At 41.8% G+C, this 16,749-nt stretch overlaps 1 protein-coding gene across 1 annotated transcript in view; it reads left to right on the plus strand.

The window, feature by feature from the left end:
* The window catches only part of srd5a2b (steroid-5-alpha-reductase, alpha polypeptide 2b), a 71,398-nt gene that overhangs the window by 31,586 nt on the left and 23,063 nt on the right, over positions 1 to 16,749 (plus strand). The window contains exon 4 of the mRNA XM_046367813.1: positions 111 to 212. Coding sequence (XP_046223769.1) covers positions 111 to 212 — 102 coding nt within the window. The remainder of the gene's footprint in view (positions 1 to 110; positions 213 to 16,749) is intronic.

Here is a 16,749-nt window from a genome sequence, read left to right on the forward strand (position 1 = left end):
GCCATACCTTGGCCATAGACCGCTGACAGGGTAAGGAAACCATTGGGTAATTTTGGTTCAACCCTGTTTATCCTGGGAATGATTCAAAAACCAAGTGTTTATTTTCCCAGGTTCAACCCTGTTTCTCCTGGGAATGGCTATCAACGTCCACAGTGACTATCTTCTACGGAACCTGAGACAGCCAGGAGAAGTGGTCTACAAGATCCCTAAAGGTACACAGCGGCTGGCGAAAGTATTCACCCTCCCCCCTTGCCATTTTTCCTGTTTTGTTGCCTTACAACTTGGAATTCAAATATATTTTTTTAGGGGTTTGTATCGTGTGATTTAGACAACATGCCTACCACTTTGAAGATGCAAACAAGAAATAAAACAAAAAAACTGACAATTTGAGCGCCCATAACTATTCACCCCCCCCTAGGTCAATACTTTGTAGAGCCCCCTTTTCTGCAATTACAGCTGCAAGTCTCTTGGTGCATGTCTCTATGAGCTTGGCACATCTAGCCACTTTGATTTTTGCCCATTCTTCAAGGCACAACTGCTCCAGCTCATTCAAGTTGGATGGGTTCCGCTGGTGTACAGAAATCTATAGGTCATACCAAAGATGTTCAATTGAATTGAGGTCTGGGCATGGACTAGGCCATTCCAAGACGTTTAAATGTTTCCCCTTAAACGTTTCCCCTTGCTTTAGCAGTATGCTTAGGGTCATTGTCCTGCTGGAAGGTGAACCTCCATCCCAGTCTCAAATCTCTGGAAGACTGAAACAGGTTCTCTTCAAGAATGTCCCTGTATTTAGCGCCATCCATCATTACTTCAATTCTGACCAGTTCCCCAGTCCCTGCCGATGAAAAACATCCCACAGCTGGGGTTCTCGGGATTATGAGAGGTGTTGGGTTTGTGCCAGACATAGTGTTTTCCTCGATGGCCAAAAAGCTACATTTTAGTCTCATCTGACCAGAGTACCTTCTTCCATATGTTTGGGGAGTCTCCCACATGCCTTTTGGCGAATACCAAACATGTTTGCTAATTTATTTATTTATGCAATGTCAATGCTCTGTGGAGTGTAGGGCTTAAAGTGGTCTTATGGACAGATACTCCAATCTCCACTGTGGAGCTTTGCAGCTCCTTCAGGCTTATCTTTGGTCTCTTTGTTGCCTCTCTGATTAATGCCGCCCTTGCCTGGTCCGTGAGTTTTGTTGGGCAGCCCTCTCCTGGTAGGTTTGTTGTGGTGCCATATTCTTTCCATTTTCTTTATAATGGATGCAATGGTGCTCCGTGGGATGTTCAAAGTTTCTGATATTTTTTATAACTCAACCCTGATCTGTACTTCTCCACAACTTTGTCCCTGACCTGTTTGGAGAGCTCCTTGGTATTCATAGTGCCACTTGCTTAATGGTGTTGCAGACTCTGGGGCCTTTCAGAACAGGTGTATATATATACTGAGATCATGTGACAGATCATGTGACACTTAGATTGCATACAGGTGGACTTTATTTAACTAATTATGAGACTTCTGAAGGTAATTGGTTGCACCAGATCTTATTTAGGGGTTTCATAGCAACGGGGGTGAATACATATGCATGCATCACTTTTCAGTTTAGAATTTTTTTTAAACAGGTAACTGACTATTTTGTGTATGTCCATTACATGAAACGCCCCCCCCCCCCCCCCCCCAAATCCATTTAAATTACAGTTTGTAATGCAACAAAATAGGAAAAATGCAGAGGGGGATGAATACTTTCGCACGGCACTGAGATCAAGTGTGATGATGCACACACAATTTCTTAAGCCTAGCGTCGGATATTTTGTACTGTCTTGCCAACTCCTCTGGTTATTCTCACTCAGAAAGAATTCTCAGAGAGAATTCAAGAACTATAAACGCCAATGGTCCATTGATCTAGAATGTGGCTGTGTGGACATTTAGATCTTTGTGTACTGTCTTGCCAACTCCTCTGGTTATTCTCACTCAGAAATAATTCTCAGAAAGAATTCAAGAACTATAAACGCCAATGGTCCAATGATCTAGAATGTGGCCGTGTGGACATTTAGATTCTGATAATTGCCTTATACAGTACAAAAGGGTATGGGTCCAGACTACAAGCTTTAGTACCTCTAGTGATTTTGAACCCTATTGTAATATCTAAAAACCCAAACCCCAGCTATCCCTAGTTATCCCCAGCTATCCCTAGTTATCCCCAGCTATCCCCAGCTATCCCTAGCTATCCCTAGCTATCCCCAGCTAACCCTAGCTAACCCCAGCTTAACCCCAGCTAACCCCAGCTATCCCCAGCTAACCCCAGCTAACCCCAGCTATCCCTAGCTATACCCAGCTATCCGCAGCTATCCATAGCTATCCCCAGCTATCCCTAGATATCCCCAGCTATCCCCATCTATCCCTAGCTATCCGCAGCTATCCCTAGCTATCCGCAGCTATCCCCAGCTATCCGCAGCTATCCCCAGCTATCCCTAGCTATCCGCAGCTATCCCTAGCTATCCGCAGCTATCCCTAGAGGGAAGACATCAGCACGGACCATAAAAAAAAACACCACAAAAGGCAAAACCCAAATTGGGATTATTTTTGAGTACATTGCTGGACAAAAAGCAAATGTATTTTGGTGTTATCTCTGTGTGGAACAGAGATAACAGGGGAAAACCCCTAACAACCTCAAAGTCAATCTGAACAGAACCCACAAACAATTTCAGAATAGCGTGATGGTGAGACGGACGTTATTTAATTGTTGCCAGGATTTGACTCCTGGTATCGTAGGGTAGCCTAGTGGTTAGAGCGTTGGACTAGTAACCGGAAGGTTGCAAGTTCAAACCCCCGAGCTGACAAGGTACAAATCTGTCGTTCTGCCCCTGAACAGGCAGTTAACCCACTGTTCCTAGGCCGTCATTGAAAATAAAAATTAGTTCTTAACTGACTTGCCAAGTTAAATAAAGGTAAAATAAAAATAAATATATGAACACACGTAAGATGTGGAACATTTTTAGAATGACAGAAAATGAGCTTTAAAACCTCTAAATGTTTTTTCTTTGCAAACAAGAAGGGTGTGAACAGGTTGGGGTTTGTTACTACGGCAATAAATGACAACACCCATCCAGACCTTTAAAAATCCTACAATGTGATTTTCTGGATTCTTTTTCTCATTTTGTCTGTCATAGTTGAAGTGTACCTATGATGGAAATTACAGGCCTCTCTCCTCTTTTTAAGTGGGAGAACTTGCACAATTGGTGGCTGACTAAATACTTTTTTGCCCCACTGTAGGTCTCATTAATAAATAGTACTGAAATACCCCCTGCTATAGGTCAACAACACATTAATAAATAGTACTGAAATACCCCTGCTATAGGTCTACAACACATTAATAAATAGTACTGAAATACCCCTGCTATAGGTCTACAACACATTAATAAATAGTACTGAAATACCCCTGCTATAGGTCTACAACACATTAATAAATAGTACTGAAATACCCCTGCTATAGGTCTACAACACATTAATAAATAGTACTGAAATACCCCTGCTATAGGTCTACAACACATTAATAAATAGTACTGAAATACCCCTGCTATAGGTCTACAACACATTAATAAATAGTACTGAAATACCCCTGCTATAGGTCTACAACACATTAATAAATAGTACTGAAATACCCCTGCTATAGGTCTACAACACATTAATAAATAGTACTGAAATACCCCTGCTATAGGTCTACAACACATTAATAAATAGTACTGAAATACCCCTGCTATAGGTCTACAACACATTAATAAATAGTACTGAAATACCCCTGCTATAGGTCTACAACACATTAATAAATAGTACTGAAATACCCCTGCTATAGGTCTACAGCACATTAATAAATAGTACTGAAATACCCCTGCTATAGGTCTACAACACATTAATAAATAGTACTGAAATACCCCTGCTATAGGTCTACAACACATTAATGAATAGTACTGAAATACCCCTGCTATAGGTCTACAGCACATTAATAAATAGTACTGAAATACCCCTGCTATAGGTCTACAACACATTAATAAATAGTACTGAAATACCCCTGCTATAGGTCTACAACACATTAATAAATAGTACTGAAATACCCCTGCTATAGGTCTACAACACATTAATAAATAGTACTGAAATACCCCTGCTATAGGTCTACAACACATTAATAAATAGTACTGAAATACCCCTGCTATAGGTCTACAACACATTAATAAATAGTACTGAAATACCCCTGCTATAGGTCTACAACACATTAATAAATAGTACTGAAATACCCCATTAATAAATAGCTGAAATATAGGTCTACAACACATTAATAAATAGTACTGAAATACCCCTGCTATAGGTCTACAACACATTAATAAATAGTACTGAAATACCCCTGCTATAGGTCTACAACACATTAATAAATAGTACTGAAATACCCCTGCTATAGGTCTACAACACATTAATAAATAGTACTGAAATACCCCTGCTATAGGTCTACAACACATTAATAAATAGTACTGAAATACCCCTGCTATAGGTCTACAACACATTAATAAATAGTACTGAAATACCCCTGCTATAGGTCTACAACACATTAATAAATAGTACTGAAATACCCCTGCTATAGGTCTACAACACATTAATAAATAGTACTGAAATACCCCTGATATAGGTCTACAACACATTAATAAATAGTACTGAAATACCCCTGCTATAGGTCTACAACACATTAATAAATAGTACTGAAATACCCCTGCTATAGGTCTACAACACATTAATAAATAGTACTGAAATACCCCTGCTATAGGTCTACAACACATTAATAAATAGTACTGAAATACCCCTGCTATAGGTCTACAACACATTAATAAATAGTACTGAAATACCAACACATTAATAAATAGTACTGAAATACCCCTATAGGTCTACAACACATTAATAAATAGTACTGAAATACCCCTGCTATAGGTCTACAACACATTAATAAATAGTACTGAAATACCCCTGCTATAGGTCTACAACACATTAATAAATAGTACTGAAATACCCCTGCTATAGGTCTACAGCACATTAATAAATAGTACTGAAATACCCCTGCTATAGGTCTACAGCACATTAATAAATAGTACTGAAATACCCCTGCTATAGGTCTACAACACATTAATAAATAGTACTGAAATACCCCTGCTATAGGTCTACAACACATTAATAAATAGTACTGAAATACCCCTGCTATAGGTCTACAACACATTAATAAATAGTACTGAAATACCCCTGCTATAGGTCTACAGCACATTAATAAATAGTAGGTCTGCACATTAATAAAAATGAAATACCCCTGCTATAGGTCTACAGCACATTAATAAATAGTACTGAAATACCCCTGCTATAGGTCTACAACACATTAATAAATAGTACTGAAATACCCCTGCTATAGGTCTACAACACATTAATAAATAGTACTGAAATACTACCCTGTACTGAAATACCCCTGCTATAGGTCTACAACACATTAATAAATAGTACTGAAATACCCCTGCTATAGGTCTACAACACATTAATAAATAGTACTGAAATACCCCTGCTATAGGTCTACAACACATTAATAAATAGTACTGAAATACCCCTGCTATAGGTCTACAACACATTAATAAATAGTACTGAAATACCCCTGCTATAGGTCTACAACACATTAATAAATAGTACTGAAATACCCCTGCTATAGGTCTACAACACATTAATAAAGTACTGAAATACCCCTGCTAAGGTCTACAACACATTAATAAATAGTACTGAAATACCCCTGCTATAGGTCTACAACACATTAATAAATAGTACTGAAATACCCCTGCTATAGGTCTACAACACATTAATAAATAGTACTGAAATACCCCTGCTATAGGTCTACAACACATTAATAAATAGTACTGAAATACCCCTGCTATAGGTCTACAACACATTAATAAATAGTACTGAAATACCCCTGCTATAGGTCTACAACACATTAATAAATAGTACTGAAATACCCCTGCTATAGGTCTACAACACATTAATAAATAGTACTGAAATACCCCTGCTATAGGCTATAGGTCTACAACACATTAATAAATAGTACTGAAATACCCTGCTATAGGTCTACAACACATTAATAAATAGTACTGAAATACCCCTGCTAAGGTCTACAACACATTAATAAATAGTACTGAAATACCCCTGCTATAGGTCTACAACACATTAATAAAAGTACTGAAATACCCCTGCTGTCTACAACACATTAATAAATAGTACCCCTGCTATAGGTCTACAGCACATTAATAAATAGTACTGAAATACCCCTGCTATAGGTCTACAGCACATTAATAAATAGTACTGAAATACCCCTGCTATAGGTCTACAGCACATTAATAAATAGTACTGAAATACCCCTGCTATAGGTCTACAACACATTAATAAATAGTACTGAAATACCCCTGCTATAGGTCTACAACACATTAATAAATAGTACTGAAATACCCCTGCTATAGGTCTACAACACATTAATAAATAGTACTGAAATACCCCTGCTATAGGTCTACAACACATTAATAAATAGTACTGAAATACCCCTGCTATAGGTCTACAACACATTAATAAATAGTACTGAAATACCCCTGCTATAGGTCTACAGCACATTAATAAATAGTACTGAAATACCCCTGCTATAGGTCTACAGCACATTAATAAATAGTACTGAAATACCCCTGCTATAGGTCTACAGCACATTAATAAATAGTACTGAAATACCCCTGCTATAGGTCTACAACACATTAATAAATAGTACTGAAATACCCCTGCTATAGGTCTACAACACATTAATAAATAGTACTGAAATACCCCTGCTATAGGTCTACAACACATTAATAAATAGTACTGAAATACCCCTGCTATAGGTCTACAACACATTAATAAATAGTACTGAAATACCCCTGCTATAGGTCTACAACACATTAATAAATAGTACTGAAATACCCCTGCTATAGGTCTACAACACATTAATAAATAGTACTGAAATACCCCTGCTATAGGTCTACAACACATTAATAAATAGTACTGAAATACCCCTGCTATAGGTCTACAACACATTAATAAATAGTACTGAAATACCCCTGCTATAGGTCTACAACACATTAATAAATAGTACTGAAATACCCCTGCTATAGGTCTACAACACATTAATAAATAGTACTGAAATACCCCTGCTATAGGTCTACAACACATTAATAAATAGTACTGAAATACCCCTGCTATAGGTCTACAACACATTAATAAATAGTACTGAAATACCCCTGCTATAGGTCTACAACACATTAATAAATAGTACTGAAATACCCCTGCTATAGGTCTACAACACATTAATAAATAGTACTGAAATACCCCTGCTATAGGTCTACAACACATTAATAAATAGTAAATAGTACTGAAATACCCCTGCTATAGGTCTACAACACATTAATAAATAGTACTGAAATACCCCTGCTATAGGTCTACAACACATTAATAAATAGTACTGAAATACCCCTGCTATAGGTCTACAACACATTAATAAATAGTACTGAAATACCCCTGCTATAGGTCTACAACACATTAATAAATAAGTACTGAAATACCCCTGCTATAGGTCTACAACACATTAATAAATAGTACTGAAATACCCCTGCTATAGGTCTACAACACATTAATAAATAGTACTGAAATACCCCTGCTATAGGTCTACAACACATTAATAAATAGTACTGAAATACCCCTGCTATAGGTCTACAACACATTAATAAATAGTACTGAAATACCCCTGCTATAGGTCTACAACACATTAATAAATAGTACTGAAATACCCCTGCTATAGGTCTACAACACATTAATAAATAGTACTGAAATACCCCTGCTATAGGTCTACAACACATTAATAAATAGTACTGAAATACCCCTGCTATAGGTCTACAACACATTAATAAATAGTACTGAAATACCCCTGCTATAGGTCTACAACACATTAATAAATAGTACTGAAATACCCCTGCTATAGGTCTACAACACATTAATAAATAGTACTGAAATACCCCTGCTATAGGTCTACAACACATTAATAAATAGTACTGAAATACCCCTGCTATAGGTCTACAACACATTAGTATAAATACCCCTGCTATAGGTCTACAACACATTAATAAATAGTACTGAAATACCCCTGCTATAGGTCTACAACACATTAATAAATAGTACTGAAATACCCCTGCTATAGGTCTACAACACATTAATAAATAGTACTGAAATACCCCTGCTATAGGTCTACAACACATTAATAAATAGTACTGAAATACCCCTGCTATAGGTCTACAACACATTAATAAATAGTACTGAAATACCCCTGCTATAGGTCTACAACACATTAATAAATAGTACTGAAATACCCCTGCTATAGGTCTACAACACATTAATAAATAGTACTGAAATACCCCTGCTATAGGTCTACAACACATTAATAAATAGTACTGAAATACCCCTGCTATAGGTCTACAACACATTAATAAATAGTACTGAAATACCCCTGCTATAGGTCTACAACACATTAATAAATAGTACTGAAATACCCCTGCTATAGGTCTACAACACATTAATAAATAGTACTGAAAAATAGGTCTACCACTAGTACTGAAATACCCCTGCTATAGGTCTACAACACATTAATAAATAGTACTGAAATACCCCTGCTATAGGTCTACAACACATTAATAAATAGTACTGAAATACCCCTGCTATAGGTCTACAACACATTAATAAATAGTACTGAAATACCCCTGCTATAGGTCTACAACACATTAATAAATAGTACTGAAATACCCCTGCTATAGGTCTACAACACATTAATAAATAGTACTGAAATACCCCTGCTATAGGTCTACAACACATTAATAAATAGTACTGAAATACCCCCCTAGGCATTAATAAATAGTACTGTCTAGGTCAACACATTAATAAATAGTACTGAAATACCCCTGCTATAGGTCTACAACACATTAATAAATAGTACTGAAATACCCCTGCTATAGGTCTACAACACATTAATAAATAGTACTGAAATACCCCTGCTATAGGTCTACAACACATTAATAAATAGTACTGAAATACCCCTGCTATAGGTCTACAACACATTAATAAATAGTACTGAAATACCCCTGCTATAGGTCTACAACACATTAATAAATAGTACTGAAATACCCCTGCTATAGGTCTACAACACATTAATAAATAGTACTGAAATACCCCTGCTATAGGTCTACAACACATTAATAAATAGTACTGAAATACCCCTGCTATAGGTCTACAACACATTAATAAATAGTACTGAAATACCCCTGCTATAGGTCTACAACACATTAATAAATAGTACTGAAATACCCCTGCTATAGGTCTACAACACATTAATAAATAGTACTGAAATACCCCTGCTATAGGTCTACAACACATTAATAAATAGTACTGAAATACCCCTGCTATAGGTCTACAACACATTAATAAATAGTACTGAAATACCCCTGCTATAGGTCTACAACACATTAATAAATAGTACTGAAATACCCCTGCTATAGGTCTACAGCACATTAATAAATAGTACTGAAATACCCCTGCTATAGGTCTACAACACATTAATAAATAGTACTGAAATACCCCTGCTATAGGTCTACAACACATTAATAAATAGTACTGAAATACCCCTGCTATAGGTCTACAACACATTAATAAATAGTACTGAAATACCCCTGCTATAGGTCTACAACACATTAATTAATAAATAGTACTACAACACATTAATAAATACTGAAATACCCCTGCTATAGGTCTACATTAATAAATAGTACATTAATAAATAGTACTGAAATACCCCTGCTATAGGTCTACAACACATTAATAAATAGTACTGAAATACCCCTGCTATAGGTCTACAGCACATTAATAAATAGTACTGAAATACCCCTGCTATAGGTCTACAGCACATTAATAAATAGTACTGAAATACCCCTGCTATAGGTCTACAACACATTAATAAATAGTACTGAAATACCCCTGCTATAGGTCTACAGCACATTAATAAATAGTACTGAAATACCCCTGCTATAGGTCTACAACACATTAATAAATAGTACTGAAATACCCCTGCTATAGGTCTACAACACATTAATAAATAGTACTGAAATACCCCTGCTATAGGTCTACAGCACATTAATAAATAGTACTGAAATACCCCTGCTATAGGTCTACAACACATTAATAAATAGTACTGAAATACCCCTGCTATAGGTCTACAACACATTAATAAATAGTACTGAAATACCCCTGCTATAGGTCTACAACACATATTGTGCATTTAGAAAGCATCAGACCACTTGACCTTTTTCCACATTTTGTTACGTTACAGCCTGATGAAATTACATTTTTTTCTCCTAATTAATCTACACACAATACCTGTCACGTTTCATCATATTGATGGGACCAAGGCGCAGCGTGATAAGCATACATTCTCCTTTTAATGAAGGAAAACCACGAAACAAAGAAACATGCCACTATCTAACACGAGTGCTGACAGGCAACTACACATAGACAGTAACCCACAAAACCAAAATAGGATCCCCAATCAGAGACAACGATAAACAGCTGTCTCTGATTGGGAACCAATTCAGGCCACCATTGGACATGATTTGGAAAGGCACACACCTGTTTATATAAGATCCCACAGTTGACAGTACATGTCTGAGCAAAAACCAAACATGAGGTCGAAGGAATTTTCCGTAGAGCTCCGAGACAGGATTGTGTCGAGGCACAGATCTGGGGAAGGGACCAAAACATTTCTGCAGCATTGAAGGTCCCCGAGAACACAGCTGCCTCCATCATTCTTAAATGGAAGAAGTTTGGAACCACCAAGACTCGTTCCTAGAGCTGTCCGCCTGGCCAAACTGAGCAATTGGAGGAGAAGGGCCTTGGTCAGGGAGGTGACAAAGAACCCGATGGCCACTCTGACAGAGTTCCAGAGTTCCTCTGTGGAGATGGGAGAACCTTCCAGAAGAACAACCATCTCTGCAGCACTCCACCAATCAGGCCTTTATGGTAGAGTTGCCAAATGGAACCCACTCCTCATTAAAAGGCACATGACAGCCCTCTTGGAGTTTGACAAAAGGCACCTAAGGAACTCTCAGACCATGAAAAACAAGATTCCCACTCTGATGAAACCAAGATAGCACCATTTGGCTTGAATGCCATGCGTCACGTCTGGAGGAAACCTTGCACCATCCCTACGGTGAAGCATGGTGTTGGCAGCATCATGCTGTGGGGAGGTTTCTCAGTGGCAGGGACTGGGAGACTAGTCAGGATCGAGGGAAAGATGAATGGAGCGAAGTACAGAGAGATCCTTGATGAAAACCTGCTCCAGAGCACTCAGGACCTCAGACTGGGGTGAAGGTTTACCTTCCAACAGGACATCGATCCTAAGCACACAGCCAAGACAACGCAGGAGTGGCTTCGGGACAAGTCTCTGAATGTCCTTGAGAGGCCCAGCCAGAGTCTGGACTTGAACCTGAACTCTGATCTCTGGAGAGACCTGAAAATAGCTGTGCAGCGACGCTCCCCATCCAACCTGACAGAGCTTGAGAGGATCTGCAGAGAAGAATGGGGAGAAACTCCACAAATACAGGTGTTTCAAGCTTGTAAAGTCATACCCAAGAAGACTCAAGGCTATAATCGCTGCCATTAGGTGCTTCAACAATGGACTGAGTAAATGGTCTGAATACAATATGATATCTGTTTTTTATTTGTCACCGCGGGGTATTGTAGATTGATGAGAGGAAAAAAGCTGTAACGTAACAAAATGTGAATACTTTCCTAATGCACTGCAGCTGTCTCCAACCCTCCCATGCACGAGGCTACTTATTGTACCAAACACTAAAACGATTCAATCAGGTCTGAAAACTAACTGAAACTAAATAACACAAGAAAAACCCGTCTGAAAACTAACTACAGGTGATCTGTTTCAGTATGTGTCCTCCCCCAGGTGGTCTGTTTCAGTATGTGTCCTCCCCCAGGTGGTCTGTTTCAGTATGTGTCCTCTCCCCCAGGTGGTCTGTTTCAGTATGTGTCCTCTCTCCCAGGTGATCTGTTTCAGTATGTGTCCTCTCTCCCAGGTGGTCTGTTTCAGTATGTGTCCTCTCCCCCAGGTGGTCTGTTTCAGTATGTGTCCTCTCCCCCAGGTGATCTGTTTCAGTATGTGTCCTCTCTCCCAGGTGGTCTGTTTCAGTATGTGTCCTCTCCCCAGGTGGTCTGTTTCAGTATGTGTCCTCTCCCCCAGGTGATCTGTTTCAGTATGTGTCCTCTCCCAGGTGGTCTGTTTCAGTATGTGTCCTCTCCCCCAGGTGGTCTGTTTCAGTATGTGTCCTCTCTCCCAGGTGATCTGTTTCAGTATGTGTCCTCTCCCAGGTGGTCTGTTTCAGTATGTGTCCTCTCCCCCAGGTGGTCTGTTTCAGTATGTGTCCTCTCTCCCAGGTGGTCTGTTTCAGTATGTGTCCTCTCCCAGGTGGTCTGTTTCAGTATGTGTCCTCTCCCCCAGGTGGTCTGTTTCAGTATGTGTCCTCTCCCCCAGGTGGTCTGTTTCAGTATGTGTCCTCTCCCCCAGGTGGTCTGTTTCAGTATGTGTCCTCTCCCAGGTGGTCTGTTTCAGTATGTGTCCTCTCCCAGGTGGTCTGTTTCAGTATGTGTCCTCCCCCAGGTGGTCTGTTTCAGTATGTGTCCTCTCCCCAGGTGGTCTGTTTCAGTATGTGTCCTCTCCCCAGGTGGTCTGTTTCAGTATGTGTCCTCTCCCCCAGGTGGTCTGTTTCAGTATGTGTCCTCTCCCCCAGGTGGTCTGTTTCAGTATGTGTCCTCTCCCCAGGTGGTCTGTTTCAGTATGTGTCCTCTCTCCCAGGTGGTCTGTTTCAGTATGTGTCCTCTCCCCCAGGTGGTCTGTTTCAGTATGTGTCCTCCCCCAGGTGGTCTGTTTCAGTATGTGTCCTCTCCCCCAGGTGATCTGTTTCAGTATGTGTCCTCTCTCCCAGGTGGTCTGTTTCAGTATGTGTCCTCTCCCCCAGGTGGTCTGTTTCAGTGGGTGTCCTCTCCCCCAGGTGGTCTGTTTCAGTATGTGTCCTCCCCCAGGTGGTCTGTTTCAGTATGTGTCCTCTCTCCCAGGTGATCTGTTTCAGTATGTGTCCTCTCCCCCAGGTGGTCTGTTTCAGTATGTGTCTTCTCTCCCAGGTGGTCTGTTTCAGTATGTGTCCTCTCTCCCAGGTGGTCTGTTTCAGTATGTGTCCTCTCTCCCAGGTGGTCTGTTTCAGTATGTGTCCTCCCCCAGGTGATCTGTTTCAGTATGTGTCCTCTCTCCCAGGTGGTCTGTTTCAGTATGTGTCCTCTCTCCCAGGTGGTCTGTTTCAGTATGTGTCCTCTCCCAGGTGGTCTGTTTCAGTATGTGTCCTCTCTCCCAGGTGGTCTGTTTCAGTATGTGTCCTCTCTCCCAGGTGGTCTGTTTCAGTATGTGTCCTCTCCCCCAGGTGATCTGTTTCAGTATGTGTCCTCTCCCCCAGGTGGTCTGTTTCAGTATGTGTCTTCTCTCCCAGGTGGTCTGTTTCAGTATGTGTCCTCTCCCAACACATAGGTGGTCTGTTTCAGTATGTGTCCTCTCTCCCAGGTGGTCTGTTTCAGTATGTGTCCTCTCCCCCAGGTGGTCTATTTCAGTATGTGTCCTCTCCCCCAGGTGGTCTGTTTCAGTATGTGTCCTCTCTCCCAGGTGATCTGTTTCAGTATGTGTCCTCTCCCAGGTGATCTGTTTCAGTATGTGTCCTCTCCCCCGGGTGATCTGTTTCAGTATGTGTCCTCTCCCAACCCACAGGTGGTCTGTTTCAGTATGTGTCCTCTCCCAACCCACAGGTGGTCTGTTTCAGTATGTGTCCTCTCTCCCAGGTGGTCTGTTTCAGTATGTGTCCTCTCCCCAGGTGGTCTGTTTCAGTGGGTGTCCTCTCCCCAGGTGGTCTGTTTCAGTATGTGTCCTCCCCAGGTGGTCTGTTTCAGTATGTGTCCTCTCCCCCAGGTGGTCTGTTTCAGTATGTGTCCTTTCCCCCAGGTGGTCTGTTTCAGTATGTGTCCTCTCTCCCAGGTGGTCTGTTTCAGTATGTGTCCTCTCCCAGGTGGTCTGTTTCAGTATGTGTCCTCTCCCCCAGGTGGTCTGTTTCAGTATGTGTCCTCTCCCCCAGGTGGTCTGTTTCAGTATGTGTCCTCTCCCCAGGTGGTCTGTTTCAGTATGTGTCCTCCCCAGGTGGTCTGTTTCAGTATGTGTCCTCTCCCCCAGGTGGTCTGTTTCAGTATGTGTCCTCTCCCCAGGTGGTCTGTTTCAGTATGTGTCCTCTCCCCTGAGGTGGTCTGTTTCAGTATGTGTCCTCTCCCCCAGGTGGTCTGTTTCAGTATGTGTCCTCTCTCCCAGGTGGTCTGTTTCAGTATGTGTCCTCTCCCAACACACAGGTGGTCTGTTTGAGTATGTGTCCTCTCCCAGGTGGTCTGTTTCAGTATGTGTCCTCTCCCCCAGGTGGTCTGTTTCAGTATGTGTCCTCTCTCCCAGGTGGTCTGTTTCAGTATGTGTCCTCTCCCCCAGGTGGTCTGTTTCAGTATGTGTCCTCTCCCAGGTGGTCTGTTTCAGTATGTGTCCTCTCTCCCAGGTGGTCTGTTCCAGTATGTGTCCTCTCCCAGGTGGTCTGTTTCAGTATGTGTCCTCTCCCCCAGGTGGTCTGTTTCAGTATGTGTCTTCTCCCCCAGGTGGTCTGTTCCAGTATGTGTCCTCTCTCCCAGGTGATCTGTTTCAGTATGTGTCCTCTCCCAGGTGGTCTGTTTCAGTATGTGTCCTCTCTCCCAGGTGATCTGTTTCAGTATGTGTCCTCTCCCAGGTGGTCTGTTTTAGTATGTGTCCTCTCCCAACACATAGGTGGTCTGTTTCAGTATGTGTCCTCTCCCCCAGGTGGTCTGTTTCAGTATGTGTCCTCTCCCCCAGGTGGTCTATTTACATTTACATTTACATTTAAGTCATTTAGCAGACGCTCTTATCCAGAGCGACTTACAGTATGTGTCCTCTCCCCCAGGTGGTCTGTTTCAGTATGTGTCCTCTCCCAGGTGATCTGTTTCAGTATGTGTCCTCTCCCCCGGGTGGTCTGTTTCAGTATGTGTCCTCTCCTCCAGGTGATCTGTTTCAGTATGTGTCCTCTCCCAACCCACAGGTGGTCTGTTTCAGTATGTGTCCTCTCCCAACCCACAGGTGGTCTGTTTCAGTATGTGTCCTCTCTCCCAGGTGGTCTGTTTCAGTATGTGTCCTCTCCCCCAGGTGGTCTGTTTCAGTGGGTGTCCTCTCCCCCAGGTGGTCTGTTTCAGTATGTGTCCTCCCCCAGGTGGTCTGTTTCAGTATGTGTCCTCTCCCCCAGGTGGTCTGTTTCAGTATGTGTCCTTTCCCCCAGGTGGTCTGTTTCAGTATGTGTCCTCTCTCCCAGGTGGTCTGTTTCAGTATGTGTCCTCTCCCAGGTGGTCTGTTTCAGTATGTGTCCTCTCCCCCAGGTGGTCTGTTTCAGTATGTGTCCTCTCCCCCAGGTGGTCTGTTTCAGTATGTGTCCTCCCCCAGGTGGTCTGTTTCAGTATGTGTCCTCTCCCCTGAGGTGGTCTGTTTCAGTATGTGTCCTCTCCCCAGGTGGTCTGTTTCAGTATGTGTCCTCTCCCCAGGTGGTCTGTTTCAGTATGTGTCCTCTCCCCCCAGGTGGTCTGTTTCAGTATGTGTCCTCTCCCCCAGGTGGTCTGTTTCAGTATGTGTCCTCTCCCAGGTGATCTGTTTCAGTATGTGTCCTCTCCCCAGGTGGTCTGTTTCAGTATGTGTCCTCTCTCCCAGGTGGTCTGTTTCAGTATGTGTCCTCTCCCCCAGGTGGTCTGTTTCAGTATGTGTCCTCCCCCAGGTGGTCTGTTTCAGTATGTGTCCTCTCCCCCAGGTGGTCTGTTTCAGTATGTGTCCTCTCCCAGGTGGTCTGTTTCAGTATGTGTCCTCTCTCCCAGGTGGTCTATTTCAGTATGCGTCTTCTCCCCCAGGTGGTCTGTTTCAGTATGTGTCCTCTCCCCCAGGTGGTCTGTTCCAGTATGTGTCCTCTCCCAGGTGGTCTATTCCAGTATGTGTCCTCTCTCCCAGGTGATCTGTTCCAGTATGTGTCCTCTCTCCCAGGTGGTCTGTTTCAGTATGTGTCCTCTCCCCCAGGTGGTCTGTTTCAGTATGTGTCCTCTCCCCCAGGTGGTCTGTTTCAGTATGTGTCCTCTCCCAGGTGGTCTGTTTCAGTATGTGTCTTCTCCCCCAGGTGGTCTGTTTCAGTATGTGTCCTCTCCCCCAGGTGGTCTATTTACATTTACATTTAAGTCATTTGCTCTTATTTCAGTATGTGTCCTCTCCCCCAGGTGGTCTGTTTCAGTATGTGTCCTCTCCCAGGTGATCTGTTTCAGTATGTGTCCTCTCCCCCGGGTGGTCTGTTTCAGTATGTGTCCTCTCCTCCAGGTGATCTGTTTCAGTATGTGTCCTCTCCCAACCCACAGGTGGTCTGTTTCAGTATGTGTCCTCTCCCAACCCACAGGTGGTCTGTTTCAGTATGTGTCCTCTCTCCCAGGTGGTCTGTTTCAGTATGTGTCCT

This window comes from Oncorhynchus gorbuscha, linkage group LG11 (genome assembly GCF_021184085.1).
Source record: "Oncorhynchus gorbuscha isolate QuinsamMale2020 ecotype Even-year linkage group LG11, OgorEven_v1.0, whole genome shotgun sequence".
Taxonomy (NCBI): domain Eukaryota; kingdom Metazoa; phylum Chordata; class Actinopteri; order Salmoniformes; family Salmonidae; genus Oncorhynchus; species Oncorhynchus gorbuscha.